The sequence below is a fragment of the Primulina eburnea genome, chromosome 8 (assembly GCF_022965805.1).
Source record: "Primulina eburnea isolate SZY01 chromosome 8, ASM2296580v1, whole genome shotgun sequence".
NCBI classification, from domain to species: Eukaryota; Viridiplantae; Streptophyta; class Magnoliopsida; order Lamiales; family Gesneriaceae; genus Primulina; species Primulina eburnea.
In genome coordinates this window covers 37,781,270-37,805,470 of record NC_133108.1, presented here as the reverse complement: position 1 = coordinate 37,805,470, position 24,201 = coordinate 37,781,270, and the positions used below count along the sequence as shown (strand labels likewise).

Below are 24,201 nucleotides of genomic sequence, written 5' to 3'. Positions count from 1 at the left end.
GCCTCGGTCGTTGAAAGTGCAACACAGTTTTGCTTTTTAGAAAACCATGACACCAAGCAATTTCCCAAAAAGAAACAAGTTCCACTAGTGCTCTTTCTATCCACCTTATATCCTCCAAAGTCGGCATCACAGTAAGCTTTTAAATCGAAAAATGAGTTCTTAGAATACCATAATCCGAGATTTGGAGTATTTGAAAGATATTTGAAAATGCGTTTTAAGGCGAATAAGTGTGATTCCTTTGGACATGATTGAAATCGTGCACACAAGCAAACACTAAACATAATGTCAGGTCTACTAGCAGTCGCATAGAGTAGGGAGCCAATCATGCTACGAAATAACTTTTGGTCAACAGGTTTACCTCCCTCATCTTTGTCGAGTCTGACTGTCGTGCTCATAGGTGTGGATGAGGCTTTGGAAGATTCCATCCCAAACTTTTTTAGCATATCCTTGATGTACTTCCCTTGGTTGACAAAGAAACCATCCTTGCATTGCTTGATTTGGAGACCAAGGAAGTAGTTGAGCTCGCCCATCATGCTCATCTCAAAGTGATCCTGCATAAGCTTCGAAAAATCTCTACACAAGTGTTCATTAGTAGCACCAAAAATAATATCATCTACATATATTTGTACTATCAGCAAATCATTATTTTTTAGTCAAGGTAAATAAGGTAATATCAACTTTACCTCTACAAAAACCATTAGACAGCAAAAAGGTAGATAATTTCTCATACCAAGCTCTAGGAGCTTGTTTCAAACCATACAAAGCCTTATCAAGTTTATACACATAATCAGATAAGTGCACATCTTCAAAACCAATAGGTTGCTCAACATACACTTCTTCTTTCAAATCACCATTAAGAAAAGCACTTTTAACATCCATTTGAAACAATTTAAAGTCTCTAGAGCAAGCAAAAGCAAGTAGCATGCGAATGGATTCTAGTCTAGCAACAGGGGCATAAGTCTCATCATAATCAATTCCCTCTTCTTGACTATATCCTTTAGCTACTAGCCTAGCTTTATTTCTAGTGATTGTACCATGCTCATCTAACTTGTTCCTAAATACCCATTTAGTTCCTATGACAGGTCTATCAGTGGGTCTAGGTACAAGATTCCAAACTTTATTCCTTCTAAATTCATTTAGTTCATCTTGCATAGCAATAATCCAAGAATCATCAAGTAAAGCTTCTTCTATGTTCTTAGGCTCTATGTGAGAAAGAAAAGCAAGATAATTGCACATATTAGAAGAGCGAGTAGATACTCCCTTCGATGGGCTTCCAATGATGAGGTCCATGGGATGATCCTTGTGTGTAGTCCACTCCTTCGGAAGAGGTGCGTCCTCTTGATCTTTAGGAACATCATCTAGGCTTGTGGACTCCAACTTTTCGCCAAGGATATCTATATCATCATCATCAGAAACAACAGTTCTAGGCAAGCAAGGGTTAGTTTCATCAAATATGACATGAATAGATTCTTCAACTAGTAAAGTACGTTTATTAAAGACTCTATATGCTTTGCTAGAAGTAGAGTAACCAAGAAAGATACCTTTGTCCGATTTAGCATCGAACTTACCCAGGTTGTCCTTACCATTGTTGTGGATGAAGCATTTTGATCCAAAAGCGCGGAAGTAAGAAATGTTAGGCTTTCTCCCTCTCCATAGTTCGTATGGAGTTTTCTTGAGAATTGGCCTTATTGATACGCGATTGATGATGTAACAAGCAGAACTCATTGCTTCAGCCCAAAAATATTTTGGTAGAGAATGCTCACATAGCATGGTCCTTGCAATCTCTACTAGGGTCCTATTCTTCCTCTCAACGACACCGTTTTGTTGAGGAGTTCTAGGACAAGAAAAGTTGTGACCAATGCCTTTGCTTTGACAAAAAATTGAAAAATTTTCATTTTGAAATTCCGTTCCGTGGTCACTACGGATTTGTTTGATCAAAAGATTTTTCTCATTTTCAACCTTTTTGACAAAAATTTTGAAATGATCAAAGGCATCATTTTTGTGGGCTAAAAACAATGTCCAAGTAAAACGTGAAAAATCATCTACAATGACAAAAGCATAAGATTTTCCTCCTAGACTAGTTGTCCTCGAGGGACCACATAAATCTAGGTGAAGTAATTCAAGGGGCATAGAAGTGGATACAAAATTTTTATTTTTAAAAGATTTCTTTGTGTGTTTACCAAGTTGACAAGCATCACAAAAAGAATCTAATTTTAAATTCAGCTTTGGCATTCCGGAAACTAGGTCAAGTTTTAAAAGTTTTTCTATGGTGCTCATCCCAACATGACCAAGTCGTCTATGCCAAAGAATGTTGTCATCAACATTTAATGTTACAAGGCTTTTTATTTTTGAAAAAGATGAAATCTTTAAATCGACCTTGTAAACATTTTCACTTCTATAACCTTTGAAACTAATGGTTTTGTCAGTTGTGAGTGATACAGTGCAATCGTGTGATGTGAATTTTACTTCATAACCCCTATCGCACAATTGACTAATGCTTAGGAGGTTATGTTTAAGCCCTTTCACAAGAAGTACATCATCAATAATAGTAGAGTTAGATATACCTATTGAGCCGATGCCTTCTATGATCCCTTTGCTGTTGTCTCCGAAGGTCACCGATCCTTTTTCTTTTGGTCGAATGGATTGTAGCAGCTTCTTTTCTCCCGTCATGTGTCGAGAGCATCCACTGTCAAGATACCAAGTGCTCGATGACTTGTCTCCCCTTTGTCCCTACAAGGTTGAGATACAGTTTGATAGTTGGTACCCGTTTCTTTGGGTCCTTTGGGGTTAGTAGTAGTTGGGGATTTGGGGATCCATTTCCAATAACTATTCTTGTTGTGTTGGTGTCTAAGTTTCTTGCATTTAGGTCTTATGTGGCCTATCTTACAACAGTAAGTGCATGTTGGTGGTGTTCTTGGTTTTGCCTTTGCGATAAGACTAGCGAAGTTGACTGATTTCTTTTCATATCCTAGACCTCCTTTGTCGAAGTTACACCTTTGCATGCTCAAGAGGTTTTCTAGTTTACCGCTACTCACATTGAACTTGTTGAAGGCTTTCTCTAAGTCTCTTAGGTTTGTCTTGAGCTTAGTGTTGTCATGCATCCTAGCTTCTAGTTCAGTTTTAAGTTGCTTATTCTCATTTCTAAGTGACTTAGCCTTATTGTACATACTAGTGTAAGCGGAGAGTAATTCATCGTAAGAGGGTACCTCGTCGTCATCCGAGTCGGTCAGATGATCTTCCTTCGCCATGAAGCATAGGGTAGACTCCTCTTCGTTGTCGCTGTCGCTCCACGTGGCTAGAAGGGCCTTTTTCTTGTCTTTGCCGGCCTTCTTCTTGGAGGGACACTCGTTTGCATAGTGACCCTTTTGTTGACAGTTGTAGCAGGTCACTTCCTTCTCAAACTTTTTGTCTTTCTTGTTGAAGTTGGAACTCCGCATGAATCTTTTGAACTTTCTAGTGAGGAGTGCCATTTCTTCATCGTCGCTATCTTCAAGTTGACTGGTCAAGGCGATCCCTTTCGCCTTTACTTTATCGTCATCTTTCTTTGTCTCCTTCCGGGTAGATACTTCAAGTTCATGGGTCTTTAGGGTCCCATGAAGTTGATCAAGGTCGTAGGATGCCGCATCTCCCTTGTTGGATTCAATGATAGCCGTGCGCTTTGCATCCCATTCCGCCGGTAATGCTCGAAGGGCTCTCCTCCACACTTGTTTAGTTGGGTAGTTCTCACCAAGTTGGGCAAGCTCATTGATGATTTGGGTGAGCCGCCGGAACATGGTGTCGATATCCTCCTTGGGTTCCATCTCAAAGGTCTCGTACTTGAGTTGGAGAAGGTCTATCTTCGTTTCTTTGACTTGATTGGTTCCCTCGTGGCAAATCTCCAATTTGTCCCAAATCTCTTTGGCGGAGGTGCAGGCCGAGATTCGGTTGTATTCATTCATATCTAGAGAACAATGAAGAATATTCATAGCTTTAGCATTTTGAGAGATAAGTTTCATATCGTCCTTGGTGAAGTCATCCATTCTCTTAGGAATTTCCTTATTATCCACCGTTTTCATGGGGATATAGGGACCTTTCACCATTATTTTCCAAAGGTCGTAATCGACGGATTGGATGTATAGAGATATTCTATTTTTCCAATATCCGTAATTAGTACCATTGAAAAGAGGGGGACGATTTGTGGATTGTCCTTGGGCATACTCGCTTGCTAGATTGGCCATTTTAAAAGATTTTGAAAAACCTTGCTCTGATACCACTTGAAGAACCTAAAGGGGGGGTGAATAGGTTCTTTTAGGCCCTTTAGCGTTTTTAAAACGAGTTTGCAAAAATTGCAAGCGGAAGACTTGAGGGACAATCACAAATAAAATGAATGCATAAAGTAAGTGCGTAAAATAAATGCGTAGTAAAGTAAATGCGTAAAGTAAAGAGGGATAGAGATGTTTATGGAAGTTCGACGAAGAATCGTCTACGTCTCCCCTTCTCGATGAGGATCGAGGTATCACTATATCGACTTGGCTTTAGGAGCTCCAAGCTAGCTTTTACAACCACGCCTCGATGCGTCTACTTGGCCTTGAGGGCTCCAAGGATAGCCACGAACTTTACAACCCACTCGAGAGTATTACTTTCACTCTTTTTCTACAACTCTTTTGATATTACAACTCTTTTAATCAACGCACACAAGAGATAGTAGAAAGCTTTGTAAGAGACAAGAGAGTGGAGTGGGATCGAATGATTGAAAATGCATCCTCAAAGGCCTATTTATACTAGACTTGGACGCCAAGGTTCGGATCTTCTGTTTATGCTTCGGAACGTCCGATCTGATTGAAATCAATTTGCGTAAATCTGGGATGACTTCGGATCGTCCGTTCATGACTTCGTAGGGTCCGAACATATGCTTCGGAGGGACCGATCATACTTCGTTGCTTCCGAACAGTTCTTTCAGACAGTCTATGCACAGCTTCGGAAGGTCCGAACTCCAGTTCGTACCGTCCGAACATTCCCGCGTTTCCAGAGATTTGAAATCTTCAACACTTCGTAGCGTCCGAAATGTCCTTCGTAGCGTCCGAAATCTTACTCGATCAATCAGTCATATCAATTTGTCTCCGCATTGAAGTGATTTGATTGCTTGTGTTCGGAACGTCCGATCACGTCTTCGGAACGTCCGAACGCTCTCTTCGCAGCTTCCGAACAGCTTCTATTTTGCTTCTGAATTGCACAATTTCGGACCGTCCGAACCGAATGTCGGATCTTCCGAACGTAACCTGTTCTTAATTTCCTGCATGCCTCAATATAAAACATTAGTACATTTTTAATCCAAGTTTTGGTATCATCAAAACAAAAACTTTGGGATATGTTACAACATTAAAAACATTAATCTCATCCTCGAGATTTGTATGCGTTTAAGGCGTAACAGACTGTTTTCTTGTTTGTATGTGTGCATGACAACAGGTGGGACAGGTACAGGGTAACAGAGGTGAAGACAGATCGAGATAAGAGTGGTGATACCGGACTTGGATTAGAGCTAGGGTTTGAACACTTGATAGTAGTTGTTGAACCTGAGTATGTATGATTGTATATTTTATCAGATTTATACTTTTATACTGATATGTATCGGAGTTTGATTCCATTACCTTCCGCATTTAAAAAAAAAAAAAATTTAGACCCTGATTATTATAATTGATTTAGTTCCAATAACGATTAAGAACATGATTAGCGTCCGGGTCCCCACAATAAGCGTAGATTAAAATAATTTTGCAAAATAATTTTATTTTTAATTATTTTTGAAATATTTTTATTTTTAAATTAATTATAAAAAAACCCACTTGTAACATGATAAATAAATATAATACATTATATAAATACGATAAATTATAAATCTTATGGTTTGATTATATTATTCTACTTGTCAGAAACACTGCAATATAATATTTGCATGAAATTAAACGTGATTAGACATAAACTTGTTGAATATAATTGTGGTATCTAAACATATAAAATATCATATATTATATACTGATATAGCCAAGAAATAGAATTATTCGGACTACTCTGCTGGCCGCTCGTAAACATATCCAAGTAATCGTAGATCGGTACTCCATCTAGCTCATAAACGGGTCCAAGTAGCCGGAAAAGATAAAATTTTATGGGATACCACTTTCGTCACAACACAAACATGTGTCGTGGTTTGTTCATAGTCTCTTTGACGCTCAAGTTAAATAATATTTTAAAAATTTTGATTGAAAGTTAAAGAACTTAAACATAAAATAACGAGAGTGTCCATTTTTTAGCATGTATAACCGGCTCTGAAAAATGTGTTGAATATTTAAATTGGGTCATTACTCATCATATACCAAATTTACGTGCTTGTTTTGCTTCTCTTGACTAGCTCGTAATGTTTGTAGAACTGAAAGCATAGTATTTCATAAATTTTGTGTCCAAAATATCCTTAGATTTTATTTTTTTTCCTAAAAAAAGAAAAGTAATAAAAAAGGAGAAATTTATATCCATTTCTTACCGCTCAAGCAAACCAATATTTATTGGATCTTGCAACCTTTTCACGAAATCACAGCATTCGATTTCTCGGACACCATGTAGGAGATTCGACGCTTTTCCAAATCTGACTGAATTTGGGGTTTTTTTTTTCCCAAAAAAAAAAACACAGCTTTTAAATTATGTAAGAGTAAGACGTATCAACCCTACCGATATTTACAATAAAAAATAATATTTTTAGCATAAAAAGTAATAGTTTTTCATTGATGACTCAAATAAGAGATCTGTATCACAACGACTTGTGAAACCGTCTCACAAAGTTTATGTCATTATTGTAAAATGTCGAAAGATATTTTTGGAAAATCATTTTCCAAAAATATCTAATTTACACCCAATTTCCACCTTTTTTCTTTCCAGCCTAAGGATTTTGTGGCCCAACAGAAAAACGTGATGAACATGAGATAATTAGCGATGAACATGAGAGTTCCACGTAAAATATGATAGCATAATATTTTTTATGATGAAATTAATAATCTACTCAAAGATATTAGTTTGCCAATATAGTGAATTTATTCGAATATAAGTTGTATTACATTAAATCTTCAATCCTCGACTTTTTACTAACTAAATTTGATATGCCATTAAATCTTCAATCTTCGACTTTTTACTAACTAAATTTGATATGTCGATGAAAATTTTATATGATTCTCAAACCATTTTCTAACAATCTATTACCATGATTTTGTTCATGCTACACCGGATATATTTCACTCATTTAAGTTGACGATCATACAAATATTTTGTTTAAAAATGCATGGAGATTAATATTCTCAAGTATAGTTTGGTTTGTGATATGAGATAAATAGTATGGAGATTATTAATATTTTTTAATAATAAAATATATAAAAATGATACTTGATGTAATATAATGTTTGATTTGATAGATTAATTAGATTAAATTCGAGATAATATGATATTATCGTTTTGTCTTTTTGAAAATATTAATAAAATATTTATAATATTATTGATCAATGGTAATATTTTTTTTTGAAAATATTAATAAAATATTTATAATATTATTGATCAATGGTAATATTTTAATTTCAATTCAACGATTTGATTGGTGTGAGATAAATGAATGATGATTTGATTGATATAAGATAAATAATTGGTAGATGTATAAATTATATGACATATGAAACATGAAATTAGATTGGATAAAAATACAGATAAAAATATGTATAAATAATATAGCAAATCAAACGGTACCTTATAATATTATTTATTAATGATGATATTTTAATTTCAATTCACTGATTTGGGATAAATAATTGATGATTGATTGATATACCATAAATGATTGGTAAATAAATAAATAATATGATACACGAAATATGAGATTAGATCGAATAAAAATATAATAAATAATATAACAAGCAAACGGTGCTCCCTACACCAATCCCAATTTTGACACCAGGAAACCTCTAAGCGGGAACAAGCGAAAACGAGGTGTCATAAGGCGGGAAAGAATGATTCTTTCTTCACACCGACCATAAATGTAATCTCATCCTAATTTTGAATCAAACGGAAGCAGATTTTTTGGAAATGGGGAGGAGTAGAAAGACTAGGGTTCTGGAGGCGAATTGTGAGGAAGAAGAGGTGGAAACTAAGGAAAATGAGCAAGATTTTAGCGAATCGTCTTCCTCGAACGATAAAAGCTTGTATGAGGTTTGTTATTTCGTATTTCTTCTCTTTTCCACTTCTTCACGAGTTTAATTTAATCTTGTATTTTTTTTCATAAAAAAATCAGATTTAATGTGAGTAGGTTTCAGAAAAAAGTTGAACTTTTGTTGCTGAGCTGTTTTATTTTTTTAACCTAATAAATTGATGCTTCTGGACCATCATCTTCTGAGGTTACATTGTTAAAGGGTTGGGTGAAAATTAACTTTGTGTTTTGTCAAATCGTATCGAAAATTAACTGTAATCAACGGCGAAAATTCCAGAATTCTCCACAAGAACGGAAAGCCATAATTTATTTGGCATCAAACTGGCCTATAAACTGGAAAAGGCATTGATCTTTTGCGTATCGATGACTGTTCAAAGATTGAGATTTGTAATGTGATCCAGCATTGATATGTTAAGAGATTTTATTGAGGATATTCCTAAATTGCCTCATCTCGCATCCATCTAATTCCAAAGGTTTTAAAACGTTTTATCTCATGAAATGTTTGTATTTAATTATTTATTGGTTTCTGTATAACTATTGTTAGGAAAATACGCCCCAGCTGCAATATCTTTTGTGATGTGTGGCTCTGAAATTCACATGAATACATATTTATATAAAAAGAAGAAAGATTAGGGGAGCACAAAGAACTTTTATTCAGGGAGTTTAATGGATTCTTGATACAATGGATATGAAAAGCATATCTGATCTTATTAAGCACAGCCTTTAAACTCAAACAGAAAGTTGGCTCTAACTAACACGTCCAACGGCTAGTTCCTAACTAACATATAATCATCTTCTTAAACCCTTGATCACACCATTTCCCAAGGCCTGACAATTCTCCACCTTGGCTAGACTTTTATGTTCCAACCAATGCAGCAGCTCCATACAATACTCGAGCTTCAAACAGGTAAGGACTCAGTCAACATATCAACTCGATTCTCACTTGCTGAGGTCTTTTCTAACCACATTCTTCATTATCAGTTCGTGGACAGATTCAGTGAAACATGTGACATAGAGGCTAGGGTGTTACTCTACTGTAATGTTATTACTTTCTTGAATAAATAATTAGATACAAAGAGGCTACATTACACACAATTATCTATCCTTAATTTTAGAAAACAAATAATATAAGATATCACAAAGATAACATAATATCCTTATTTCCTAAATATTTGCAGATTCCAAGTTATCCACACTCTCCCTTAAGTTGTTGCATAGTATCTATCATGCCCAACTTGGTAGTTATATCTTCAAACTTGGGTCTGAAGTGTTCCTTTGTCAATGGATCAACAATTTGTAGTTCAAATGTGATGAATGGCAGATGGATGATCCCACTCTCCAACTTTTCTTTAATGAAATGTCTATCTATTTCAAAATGTTTTGTGCGATCGTGTTGTTTGGGCTTATTCGCAATGCTAATTGCTGATTTATCATCACAAAAGAGTCTCATTAGAGCTTCCTAGTTCATCTTAGCTCTTCAAGTATTAACTTAAGCCATTTTATTTCACGCACATCCCTTAATCATACCTCAGTATTACTTCTAGATACTATACTCTGTTATTTATTTCTACATGTGACATGGTTCCCCACAGAAAGGTTCAATAACTAGTGGTAGATCTTCAATTTTATATTGGGCAGTCAATTTTATATTGAAGCTGCCCAGTTTTCATTTGTGAAAGATTCAGGGCGAGTTTGGATAAAAAAGTTTTAGCTTGAAAAACACTTAAATAAATTAAGTTTTTTTGAGTGTTTTTATTAAAAAAAACAGAAGTGGTTTTGACGTTTGGATAAATGTGAAAATTGCTTCTTTTTTATTTTTAAACAGAAACGCAAAAGCCAAAAATTCAAACTTTTAAAAAAGTGCATTTGCAAACAAACATTCTATTTTTAAAAAAACACTTTTATATACAAAAAGCGCTTTTAGCCCACTGAATTTTCCAACCAAACGCACTATTAATACTTCTTTGATCACTTTTCTGAAATAATAAAGCTTTTTGCCGGTGACCTTTTTTGGTATCTCAGTATTTTGTAGACTGTCTCTATATGTTCTTCATAAGGTGGGTGCATAAATTGCACTTGCAGCAAAATCAATATCAATATCAAGTCTTGGGTGTGAAAGGTACATGAGCTTCCCCATATGATGCTAGTATCTTCCTTTTTCAACTGGAGCCCTCTTTGATATATCACTTAACTTTTGATTTGGAACCATAGGAGTTTTACTTGGTCTACAACCACCCATCCATGTTTTGATACAACCAATCAAATTCTGATGAAAAACACCCTTTAACCGTGCTATATTGATATCATCATTTCAAGTGAGGATTATATCATCAACATATACAATTAGAATAGTCATCTCCCTTATATCTAAGGACGATCAGATTATACAATGTTCATGAAGCATAGTCCTTGGAGACTGTTTCAATCCACAAAGAGATTTTTGCATATGCAGTTACTTCAATTCATACTATTTTCTTCTTCCTTCTCTCATTCGCTAACTTTTTATTCTCAATAATTCGCCACCAGTTACAGTTACTCTAAAATATCAGGACTTTTTTTTATTTCCGATAATCTTGTCTTATACGGTGACTCATTCAGATTTTTACTCCGCTTGTTAACTGCATTGAATTCAATATTCACACACTATTTTTATTGTACTCTTCGTCTTCTTCATATGATAATTACCTCAGAAAATTTTGATGAATGCATCTGAAAAATTCGAAACCCATCAAGTTTTTGGTCAATAAGACCATCACCACCTTGCTGCTTCCTCCTCCACTGTAAAAATTCATGTAGAGGGGGTTTCAGCTCAAAAATGCCCCATCTAATGAGGATTTCTGTCATTGATTGTGATGCTACTGTTTCACTCCCCTCAAAAAAATAGAGTTTGACATCAATGTGCTTAGTTCTCTCATGGTAAACCTTATTTTTGGCCTCGTGAATGTCATTTTTACTGTCACAAAATGCATATGTTGTTACTTGTCCATGTGGCTTTTTTAATTGCTTATGTGACAGCAATGAATTCAGCCTCCTTGGTGGATAGTGACACTGCATGTTGCAAGTTACACCATTACACCAGAACACAACCAATTAAAGATCTTCTCGAATCAAGACAAACCCAGAAAGTCTCCATTTACAAAACCATCAATAATTTCTGTACTCTTTTCAGTTTCCATACAACAATCCCACTCCAAATGTATCTCTAAGATACCTAAATATCCACTTCACAACCTCTCAGTGATGTTTACTTGGTTTGCTTATGTAACGGCTCACCAAACTCACTAAATAGACTAGATCAGGTCGAGTGCAAACCATGATGTACACAAGACTACCACAACAGTAGTATAAGGGACTCTTTCCATATAATATCAGGAGGAGCGTGTGATCATCATCGAGCTTAACATCAAGTTTACAAGATCCAATTGTTAGTGAAAATATTGCCGTGCTGCATAATCTTTGATGATGTGCAGCTTGAAATTCACATGAATATATGTATATTAAATGAAGAAAGATTAGAAGAACACATAGAACCTTTATTCAGAGAGTAAAAGGGATTCTTGATACAATGGATATGTAAAAGTATATCTGACCTAATTAAGCGCACCATTTAAACACAGACAGAAAGTTGGCTCTAACTAACTCATTCAACGTGTGCTTAAACAATTGATCTCACTGTTTCCCAAGATGAGATCTCAGCCACCAGCTTAACAACTATGATGGGCTGGTATCGGTACTGGATATCAACTGTAGGAGGCCCATTGCATTGTTTCACCGCCACGCAATATTCTTTACTTAACTATTAGTCTCCAAATTCATCGGTACTTTTCAAACTTTCCTAGAATTAACCTCGGAATGGTGTTTGTTCTTTCCATCAGAACTTCAGTCATTAGCAGTGAATGAATTACTGGTATATAGCACAATAATGCATTAGACCTCCTGGTGTAGCTACCATAAACTCAAATGGAACTAAACTTGCATTCTAAAACTTGAGTGTGAAAACAATTATTTAAAGCAAGGGAAATCCTCTTACGGGTGACCGAGTTCTACTGATGGGTATCTTGTGCTTTTTTAAAGTTATTAGTTTCGCTCCAATCTATAATTTGATCGTTACAGTGTGTTTGGATGCACAAAAATGGAATTTGGATTTCATGGAATTAGAATTTCATTTGGTATTTGTCTAATATTTATAATGTAATTTGGAATTTGATTTGAAAATTAAAAATAATGTTTCTTATATTAAAAAAATTTGTAATTGCTTATTTTTAAAATTTTTATTTTTACTAAGAATATTTCTATAAATACTCGTATATAAATATATTTTTTTTATCAAAAACAAAAAAATAATTTTAACATTTAACAAATATTTTTTTAGAAATGAAAAAATATAAAGTTTATCGAGATGAAATTAAAAATAAAGTTACCAAATTTTGGTAAACTGAGTTTTTAGTATTGAAAAGAATGAAATTATTTTTAAGAGAAAAAAGTAATTTATAGAATTTTTGTAAATATTTAAAAAAGACTTTAAATTTATAAGTAAGTTGTATATATTTAAATCTAAAAATAATTTTATTGTTGCTAAAACTCAAATCCCATTAAATTTTATGAAATCTTACTAATTTTGGAATGATTTCACTTAGTTAAATGACATTCTTATTTTACCAAACACTTTAATAGTATTTGCAATTCCAAATCCCATCAATTCTCTCAAATTCCATGTCGCCAAACACACTGTTAAAAACTCCATGCTTAAGCTGCAACTGTGATGATTTATGATCTCCTTTTATGTTTGTGTGTGTATGGAGCTAAATATTGAGCTTAGAGTTGTAATTGGCTGGACTTCCGCATTTTTAGATTCTTGGTGTAGACAAAGTTGCATCCCAGCAAGAAATAAAGAGAGCTTATTACAAGCTGGCTCTGAGGTTACATCCTGATAAAAATCCTAATAATGAGGTAAATTTTGTAGTTTTAAACATGCTGCATTTGATTCTATTCCATTGGAGAAATCATCGGTCGTGTTCAAGACTTTTATTATTCCATTTTCTTTCTCTAGGAGGCCAAGGAAAAGTTTCAGCATCTGCAAAAGGTTATGTCTGTTCTTGGTGACGAGGAGAAACGCGCTGTGTATGACCAGACTGGCTGTGTTGATGATGCTGTAAGTCACAGTCCTACCTGCTGTTCTTGCTGTTACTTAAATGATTGTGGTAGCTCCGACACGATTCACAAAAGTCAAAGTGTGTACTGGAATAATGAATGAGCAAAATCCACCCTGAGCATTTAGATATTCTAATAGTTGCACTGATGAAAGATTTGAAGATCAAGTTGTTCGGATTATTTTTACTACTAATTTACTGTATTTTTAATATTTTATAACATCATAAGTTTTTGATACATTATAGAATCGAAAAACGACTAACATCTCTTATGGCAGTTGTCCAACACCATAGGATCCTCAAACTTAATTGACATGACTTGCTGATTAACAGGAACTAGCAGGAGATGACATTCAGAATTTAAAGGCTTTTTTCCGAGCCACATATAAAAAGGTTATTGGCCTTTACTATCTGATGACTTTCTCCAATACTGGTTGATTTTGCTGTACTTATCAAATGAAGTATATGGATATCGTTTATAGGTCACTGAGGCAGATATCGAAGAGTTTGAAGCTAACTACAGAGGCTCTGATTCAGAGAGAGATGATTTGCTTGAGTTATACAAAAAACTCAAGGGAAACATGGATAGGTATATACAATTAGTGTGTTGTATGACTGTGAATTTAAACTTTTCACATCATAATCTGTTTGCATTTGTTTTCAGGCTTTTCTGCTGCATGCTTTGCTCTGATCCTAAACTAGACTCCCATCGCTTCAAGGATGTCATTGATGAGTCTATATCTGCAGGTGAGATCTCTCCCATTTCTATGATGGAATTTATATTAACTTTGCTAAATAATTTTAATGTTTTTTCCCTTTCTTTTCTCAATTTTTGTGCTAATTACCGACCGCCTTGTTCTTTCCATTACCATATTCATAGGAGAAGTGAAATCAACCAAATCATATGAGAAATGGGCTAAGAAAGTATCCAAGTCAAAACCTCCCACAAGTCCATTGAGACTGAGAAAGAAGTCAGTGTCTTTACTTCCCCAATATATCTTCCTAGCGCATCTTTTTTTTTAAAAAAGTGTACCTTTGAGAAAATTGTATGCGCATGAACGCCTTTGCAGATCAAAGAAAAACTCAGAAGACTTGTATGCTATAATAGCTCAGCGACAGAATGAGAGGAAAGGCAAAATTGATTCGATGTTCTCATCTCTAGTTCAAAAATATGGTGGAACTGAGGCAATTCCAGAGCCAAGCGAGGAGGAATTTGAAGCTGCTCGGAGAAAACTCGAAAGTAGGAAGACTTCCAAAGGAAAGTAATTGCATTCTAATTAACTCTGTTATTTCTGTAAAAATTATGAATTCTGTGAATGTTCTTGTATCTTGTGTATGATACATATGCCAACAATGCGGCAACTTCTCGTGTCAAAGATGAGAGTTTAAGCCTGCACGAACAGTGATGGTTGCAACGATGGCCCTTAATATATGAATTTGTTCTATAGATTTTATGCATGTTGTAGGATTTTATCAGAAACTATATAGAAATTGATGGTCTCAGTAAAAAAAAAAATGATTCCCTGATGAAATTGTTTTCTACCATAATTTTTTTTATTAATTATTTTATTAATTATTTTTGTACAAAACATGTTCCTAGGAACAATTACATAACATATACTATTACGCAGTGTTTGGTTTGGGTGATTCACCGACCGTCGGCCGACCACCACCACTCGCCGTCGACCATCGCCATCGGTCGCCGCCGATGCTGCCGACCACTGTCGATGTCGATCGTCGTCGCTGCCGCCGACCGCCCGCCAACCTGTTGGCCGATTGCCGGCCGATAGCCGGACCGCCGTCGCGGCCGCTTTCGGCCGGCTGACTACCGTAGACCTACTCTGCCGTCGTCCGTCGTCACAAAACTGGAAGGGAAATTTCGTCAATTTATCAAAAGATTATTATTTATCTCATTCTTAACAATCATAGGAAACATAATATTATTTTATCATTATCTATTCAAGCATATTTTTTTTATCATTTTTCTTTTAATCATTTCATTATTTTATCCTCCAAAACAAATGCAGCCTTACTTGATAATAGACAAAATAGAATATAAAAGATAAGTCTACCTGATGTTCTAATGCTTTGGGATTGATAATCAAATCAAGTAGCAGCAGTTTTAAAATAATATTGGTTTAAAATGTACAATTGACTATTTGCATTCGATCGATTAGGGTTGCGTTTAGTTGGATTGATGAGATTAGATATGATAATTGATAAATAATGTTGTGATTGGTGTGGTTGAGGGAATTACTTGTCTGGTGGGTGCGCATGAATGTTTCAAGTTTGTTGGCTTCGGTTTCAGTTTGGTCGATTCTTGATATTCAAGTTATTGTGTAATCAATATATGTTTAATGCTTTCTGACTTGTATTATTTTGAATTATATATATATAATGAAATCGGTTGTTTGATCCAAATAACCTATAATTTTTAAATAACTTATGCATGTGTTTTTTATGGCATAGATAGATATTTCATCGCATTTTTCCCATTTAAAGTTTGGCAGGTCCGTTCAATCATTGTCTGGTGAAATTTGTCCATATTATTATTATTATTATTATAGTAACCATGTTATATTTCTTGCTACCTATTGAAGAAAATAATGATTCTCTTTAAAAATCGCGAGTCCACGAGGTACGTTTATGCCATAAAAATAAGGGAATTGTAAGCATTAAATGTCATTTTCAACTTCAAAAAAATATCTTTTTTTTTGCAGGCATTTCCATATTATTACATAAAACTCCAAAAAAACTATTTAAAATTTGGTTAATGCAATCATTAAATCAATTTTTACAAATTAGGGGAACCATCCACGAAGCACATGGTGCACCGCAGCGTGTATTCGTAATCATGCGCGACAGTGGAGCATGCACGGACACCCCTAACGCGTATACCACTCCTTCCCCACTTTCAAATGTCCACCAATTTACATATGAGTCTATGTATTTGTCGTCCTATTACTTTGAAAAAATATTGTGCCATTGACCATCCAAAATAATAATTTTGAAAACTATGATATGTTGTACGTAATGAAATAGCGGTCGACAATTGATATATATATTGATTGTAATATGATTTAAATAATTAGAACTGTATCGATTTTAGTGTGAGACGTTTATTCATATTATTCATCACGATAATTTATCGTGACATAAAGTATTTATAACATACATCGAAATCTTAAGTAGATTAATATTCAATTCTACCTTATATTCCATCATGTTAGATTTACTGTATGAATAATTACTCAATTATATATATATATATATATATATATATATATATATATATATATATATATATATATATATATATATATATATATATATAATAGAAGGGTTGAAAATAGCATGGTTTCAAACGAGAGGGGCTTTATTGCAATTCATCCCACTCCCTGGGGGTAGATCCTGAGCCCAACGACTATTTAACCATGCGCATGTCTCAGCTTCCGTATCCAACCCCGTGTTCATTTCAAAGATTCAGAGGTAAAGTATCAGTTTCTCGTACTCCTGATTTAGCTCGATGATTGATTTCTCTTTTGTTATTTGATAATTGGGTGTGATCTGAGAATGCAGCTGTCGCGGTCTGATGTAATTTCTGCGATCTCTAATTTAGCGCCTGATTTTCTGTACTATTGGTAGTTAAGTGATTAGATCTACGCCGGTATGAAGGAGTTAGGGGTGATCGAATTTAAAAAATCAAGTTTTTTTGTTAGAACTTGAAAAATGCAAGATTCATCGCTAAGATCAAGTATGTTGCCCTGCCTGATGCTTGCAGTTTGATTTGAATTGTTTTTTTTTTTTTTTGAATAATATGTGTCGTATGGATTCCATCACATATAATTGGTTGATGGTGCACTTGGAGATCTGGTCTGATTAGGCATGACTGAAATCATCAAATGATTTCTGCCTGGTATAATTTATTTCATTTGGATAGTAATTCGTGTTCTTCATGTGTGATCGTACTTCTCGTTCATTTTTTTGCATCAGATCTGAGTTTGAAGCGCGGAATATATTTTGTTCTGATTTTTAGTTTTTAGTTGTGGTTGATTAGGTTCAAATTCATAGTTAATGTAATCTAATTTCTTGCAACCGACTATAGATATTTGTATACCTTGGTCCATCATTTGTATCCCTCTTATTCCAAGTGGAAATATATGTATGCTAGTTGAGCAACTACCAATTTGTTCCTTCCAGCATCACGGGGCAATATTTCTTGGTGAAATGGCTGATTTGGAATGATGTTAAGATCTGACGAAATCATGTCCATGCGATTAGAATCTTATATAGCCAAAAACGGCCTGATGTTTCTAATACGGAATGTGATTATTTCGTGTTATCTTATTATTGCCCACTCTATGGTTGCTGACTCGTGGACAATATTATGTTTCTATATAAGGGTTGTGAGAATGTATCTGTGAAATGCTCACATGTTGATTTTCCTACTTTCCAGGCCACGCTAACGTAGAAAAGATGGTGAAGATCTGCTGCATTGGAGCTGGGTATGTGGGAGGCCCTACCATGGCTGTGATAGCTCTCAAATGCCCTGCAATTGAAGTAGCTGTTGTTGATATTTCTGTTGCTCGCATCAATGCCTGGAACAGTGATCAGCTTCCTATCTACGAGCCAGGACTCGATGATGTGGTGAAGCAGTGCCGTGGCAAGAATCTTTTCTTCAGTACAGATGTTGAGAAACATGTCTTTGAGGCTGATATAGTCTTTGTTTCAGTCAACACTCCAACTAAGACCAGGGGCCTCGGAGCTGGGAAAGCTGCAGATTTGACATATTGGGAGACTGCGGCTCGCATGATTGCTGATGTGTCGAAATCTGACAAGATCGTGGTTGAGAAGTCCACAGTTCCAGTCAAAACAGCTGAGGCCATTGAAAAAATCTTGACTCACAACAGCAAGGGAATTAATTATCAGATTCTCTCTAACCCAGAATTCCTTGCTGAGGGAACTGCCATAGAAGATCTTTTTAAACCAGACAGGGTTCTTATTGGAGGCAGGGAAACCCCAGAAGGCCTTAAGGCAGTCCAAAAGCTGAAGGATGTTTATGCCCATTGGGTTCCCGAAGATCGTATCATTACCACCAATTTATGGTCAGCGGAGCTCTCCAAACTTGCTGCTAATGCCTTCTTGGCTCAAAGAATTTCATCGGTCAATGCCATGTCTGCTCTATGTGAAGCTACTGGAGCAGATGTTACCCAAGTGTCTTACGCTGTTGGCAAGGACACGAGAATTGGTCCCAAGTTCCTTAATTCTAGCGTTGGTTTTGGTGGCTCCTGCTTCCAGAAGGACATACTCAACTTAGTTTACATTTGCGAGTGCAATGGTCTTCCCGAGGTTGCAGAATACTGGAAACAAGTTATTAAGATCAACGACTATCAAAAGAGCCGGTTTGTCAACCGCATTGTTTCTTCTATGTTTAACACAGTTTCTAACAAGAAAATAGCCATCTTAGGTTTTGCCTTTAAGAAGGATACAGGTGACACGAGAGAGACTCCTGCAATTGATGTTTGCCAAGGACTCCTAGGTGACAAGGCTCAGTTGAGCATCTACGACCCCCAGGTCACCGAGGACCAGATCCAGAGAGACCTTTCTATGAACAAATTCGATTGGGATCATCCCCTTCATCTCCAGCCAATGAGCCCAACCACAGTCAAGAAAGTCTCTGTCGTTTGGAGCGCCTATGAGGCAACAAAAGACGCTCATGCTGTTTGTATCCTTACTGAATGGGACGAGTTTAAAACACTTGATTTCCAGAAAATATATGACAATATGCAGAAACCAGCCTTTGTTTTCGACGGAAGGAACATTGTCGATGTGCAGAAGCTCAGGGAGATTGGTTTTATTGTTTACTCGATTGGCAAGCCACTCGATGCCTGGATCAAGGACTTGCCTGCTGTTGCATAAAAATTGAATATCTCCTATACTTCTCGCGATGAATCAAATGGCATAATACTTTGAGTGAGGAAACTTTATATCATTGTTATTATTATTTTTATGAAGATATAGTCATGTAGATTTTTTTTGTAAAATAGGTAAGAATTGAGAGCCATTTCTATTGGAATGAACATTCTCATTCTAATGTCTTACCAAGTATGAGTATAGGGAATGAGATGACCTTATTCTCTCCACCAAGCATGCCCTAAGATCCATTTTCTTCCATCATTTTCATTTTAGAAGTAGACCAGTTTTTTATTATTCTTATATTACATCTGTAGTCAGAGGAGCAACTATGTTATTTCTGGGCTAAAATTATGGTTTGATGACATTAATCTTGTCGTTTACTTGTAGTATTACGACTTGATTTTTGTTTTGTCTGTGACGTAATGTGAGGTTACAAGTTTTTTTGCTTTCATTTTTAGGTAACGTCGCTAGCTCGTAAATGATGTCTAAATATTACATACATTTCCGAAATTTGGAACTAAGAAAAACTTAACATTGATCTTTGTGATGTTTCTTGGATCAAATTCTGATTCTTCTGAATGTGAAGTGGGTACTGGTTGATGTATGGATGGATTATTGAGGCTTTGTTTCATTCATTTCCCGGAACATTTTTCATCAAACAAAGTGTACTGTTACTTTCTCAAGATTTCTCTCTTTGCACGAGTACCCTCAAAACTTTTAGAAATATGTAACCTGAAATTTCGAAAATAAAAGTAACTAAAAACGAATGCTTATTTTGTATCCCCCTCTTCGAACAATTCCAAGGAGAAGAGCAAAAGACCACCTCCTAAAAGTTTCGATTTTGGCGAAGATAACAAAGTTAGGGAAGCTAAACTAAAACAGAAAGATATGATGAAAAGATTTCTCATGATGGTGAATTAAAGAACTTATCCTGCGTGAGCCTACTGAAACTGAAAATGGAGACGCCCGAATGGCGAGTCAAGAGCCAACTGACGATCCCTTCTAAAACAAGATAAAATCGACCAACTTTCCGGAGTAATAAAACCGTTTTGGGGAAGATGTCGTCTCTTCCAGAGAAACTGGCTGGCAAATAGCTCGATAAATCCACAAAAGTTTCCCAAGGCCCCCTCCCCTGGTTTTAGGAATTTAACATCTTCACAATCTTTTCATTTCCGTCATGTTTCTTGATTTTTGGATGTTAAATTTGCTTGTTAAGATGGAAATTCGACTGTTTTTTTTAATCAAGAAAACACGTTCTGAACGTTTATTTCTCTCCTTAGCAATCTAATCTTCGGATTGAAATCAGCAAGCCTATGTCGACAATGTGAACTCATGCAAAGCATAGAAAATTTCATAACGCATTTCGTTAAAGCAAAAGAATTATATATACATTTCCAGTGGTAAATGAATTTAAAGTTCGCACTGGCACAGATCTCAATGACACCTAATTAAGCTCTTTTTAAAAAAAAAATTAAAATCATCTTTTATTGTTAAAAAATCTACGATAAATTTAAGAACCTGAAAATGACAATTTTCATTAATTTTCTTAGAAGTTTTGCTTTTAATGGGACAATATAAAATTTTATATAAGATTATGAGCTGTCTAGAAATGGGTTTAGGTACACTTACCGAATCATTTGTGTCCATTAATTTAGATGTCCTCTTCCGAAATAATTGACGATGATGAAGAACTTTCCACCGTGATTGACAATTTTTTTTAGATAGATGAATTATTAGCATCATAATAAAAAAAAATGAAATTGATGAATTTGATGTCGCACCTAAAAATATGAAAAAGAAAGACTAATATTCCATCTTTGACACCTACAAGACATCTATAGATCCAACAATTCCCACCATATGGCTCTAGGTGTCGGACCGGATACCTAAACGCTTGTTTTTCTAGTTAGAATATGAATTTCCCACTGCAGGGTTGGTTTAATCGGATGCCCAAAAATAAAGGTCTAATAATAGTTGAGTGGGAGTGGGGGTAAAGGGTAGGGATGACATGATTTGAACCCGTGATATTTTGATTCGAATTATCGTATTTTAAATGACCGATCGGTCCGGTTTAATTTTTCCACCAAAAGCGAGGGGGCCCAAAAACAAAAAGTTTGTTTTATTTATCAAAATACCTTCTCACCATGTTTTAGAATTCGCTTAATTTGTGGGATTGATTAAACGATATAGATGTATATATTAAGTGATGAAAAAATTCATAGACATAAGAAGTTTATGCAGTATAATAATTACTTATTATATGATGTTTGATTTGTGGGTTTATTGTTTGTTAAGATAATTCATACTTATTATTATCATTTACGAGACAAACGGTTCTGTGTTCAAATGTTTATGGTGTCTCTCATAATTTTAAAACAACAAAAAAAAATGTGATAGAAGAAGAGAGACAGTTGTAGAGAATAAATAAAGGAGGTCGATAGAGAATTATTTTTGTTTTTCACTTAAAGAAAAGGGGGAAATATGAATGATAAAAACTTGTGTGAGACTGTCTCACGGGTATTATTTGTGAGACGGATCTTTTATTTGGGTTACTCATGAAAAATTATCACTTTTTATGCTAAGAGTATTACTTTTTATTGTGAATATGGGTAGAGTTGACCCGTCTCACATATTATGATCCGTGAGACGGTTTCACATGAGACTCACTCAATATGAATTTACCTCTATGATATTTCAAGTTTTGTTAGCTTGACAACAGATTTTCTTGGCCGGTGATCAGAAAATATCAGTTAGATTGGGAAACGTTGCCAACCCATGGCTGTGGATCCCATGAGCCGTGATATTTGAGGCAATAGAAGAATTGAAACACCTTTAGTCTTATATGCACGCCACTATAAATTTAGACATTTAATTTATTCCTTCACACTATTTCCATTCACACCACAAATCACACACAAAATTACATATTCTAAATTATTACAAAATTATGTAATTTACTAAAATTTGGCACAATTTGGAACCCTCATCAACTACGTTCACAATTTTATTTTTAATAACGAGTGACCTATGCGGCGCCTATCATAATATATTCTTTTTGTGTGTATATATACATTTGCCGAATATTTGTATGGATGTGCTAAGGCTCATCTTCGGATTCCGGGAAGTTAGGAGGATACTTGATGAAAGTCAATTTGAATAAAGAAAGAGTAACATTTGTAAACAACATCGGACATACAACAACTCGAGAAGAACATAAAACCACTACATACTCATACAAGCCCAGACTCGTATTCTTGACCGGATAGGACAAGGTTGAATGATAATGTTGGGGTGGACAAATTGTATGGTCAGGCAAAGAAGCTCTTAGCATCCCAAGCATTTGCAGCACTTTGGAGTCTCCCTGACCAGATAAGGCAGGGTACCCGAGAAGATTAACTTAAGTGAATGTGGATCATGTCCATGGGTAATCGAGAGGTATGTTCCTCTCCACGTTTTCAGGCCATCGACGCGGGCTCACCTTACGTTGTCACTGACGAGAACCTTTAGATCGCTTCCTTTCTACTCAGACCGACCATGAGGATATGAGAACGAGACCCATAAGTTTGGGTCACCATACCTCATAATCATTAACATGACATCAATGTCCATGAGAAGACCAAGGACAGTATGAGTCACCTTGCCTACTTCAAAAGGCATGACATGGGTTGATATCTAATCAGGAACAATGTCCAAGAGTTACAATGGAGATATCTATCTCCAATAAATACACATGTTTGCTAATTTATTTGGGACATGAGATATTGCATTCAATAAATTTTTCTCTACTTAGTGTGTAATGTGTTAACTTGAGCATCAGAGTAGTTACGCAAGAAACCCTTCTAGCATCCATTGACATTTTCTTCTTGAGTGTACAGATCATATGAGCTCATCCTACCCAGTCAAGAGTAGTCAAGAGTACTTATAGTACAGGCTAGGCCACCAGAGCTCATCATATCCAGTCCAGAGTACTCACAAGAAAGGTCAGACCACCCGGTTCATCTTACCCAGCTCAGAGTACTCACAGGTTAGGCCACCTGAGTCCATCCTATTCGATCCAGAGTACTCATAGTACATGCCAGACCACTTGAGCTCATCTTACCCGGTCAAGAGTACTCACAGTGCAGGCCAGACCATCCGAATTTATCCTATCAAGTCAAAAATATTAACAGGAAAAGTACACGTCTCTGCGGTAGATTGTCCACCCAACTCAGTTAATTAGATTTTGATAATAAAAAAAAAACAGTAAAATCTAGAAGTTTCAAGAGTAATAAGTAATTTGTGATCAGAACGAACACGTGAATATGATCTCACAATTAAACATCATCGTGATTTCAATAGTCATGAAATAATTTGTTGGTTCCATCCTCAATTCAGGAAAATCTCCAAGAGTTTAATCATGGCATAAAATCAATCATCGACTATACAATAATTTTCTAAAATTAGAATTTTTTTTTCGCCTTAACAGAATGGAGTAAAAAATAACGTAGAGGGGATGACATTATAATTGGAGGTATCCGAATAAGGCACATGCAGGGGTCGAGGACAGGACAAGCCAACAGCCTAGCCCAAGCCCCACCACCACGCTACGTGTCCACCGCCCATACGACGCCGTAGACGACGCGTCCATCTTCCTTCATCTGTCACCAGCTGTCAAAGTAGCCTCCCGGGTCCCCACATCCTCTGTATAAATACCCTGCAATTGTACAACCACAAATCCCATCACAGCAACCCACACCTCCCCCAAACACGCCCTTACGCAGCCAGCTTCTGCCATTTCTCTCTCCCCCCCGATGGCGCAGATTAGCACCGTGACCGCGATGTTGCTAGCCTACGCCCTCGCTGCTCTGGTCGCCACCGTCTCAGCTCAGGCCCCGGCACCGGCGCCCGACGTCGGAGGCGCCGTCTCACTTCCGATCTCTGTTG

General features: G+C 35.9%; 2 protein-coding genes across 2 annotated transcripts; both read left to right on the top strand.

Annotated features, from left to right (window-relative positions):
• Positions 1 to 7,951: 7,951 nt before the first annotated feature.
• LOC140839554 (chaperone protein dnaJ 6) lies at positions 7,952 to 14,809 on the top strand. Its single transcript, XM_073206352.1, has 8 exons — positions 7,952 to 8,214; positions 13,064 to 13,162; positions 13,263 to 13,364; positions 13,696 to 13,755; positions 13,845 to 13,951; positions 14,027 to 14,109; positions 14,243 to 14,333; positions 14,433 to 14,809. Exons 1-8 carry the CDS (start codon positions 8,092 to 8,094, stop codon positions 14,626 to 14,628), a joined length of 861 nt encoding a protein of 286 aa, XP_073062453.1. The 5' UTR covers positions 7,952 to 8,091; the 3' UTR covers positions 14,629 to 14,809.
• A 1,906-nt stretch (positions 14,810 to 16,715) lies between these two features.
• Positions 16,716 to 19,646, top strand: LOC140839553 (UDP-glucose 6-dehydrogenase 1-like). The gene is made up of 2 exons (XM_073206350.1): positions 16,716 to 16,851; positions 17,819 to 19,646. Exons 1-2 carry the CDS (start codon positions 16,797 to 16,799, stop codon positions 19,279 to 19,281), a joined length of 1,518 nt encoding a protein of 505 aa, XP_073062451.1. The 5' UTR covers positions 16,716 to 16,796; the 3' UTR covers positions 19,282 to 19,646.
• The last annotated feature ends 4,555 nt before the right edge of the window (positions 19,647 to 24,201 follow it).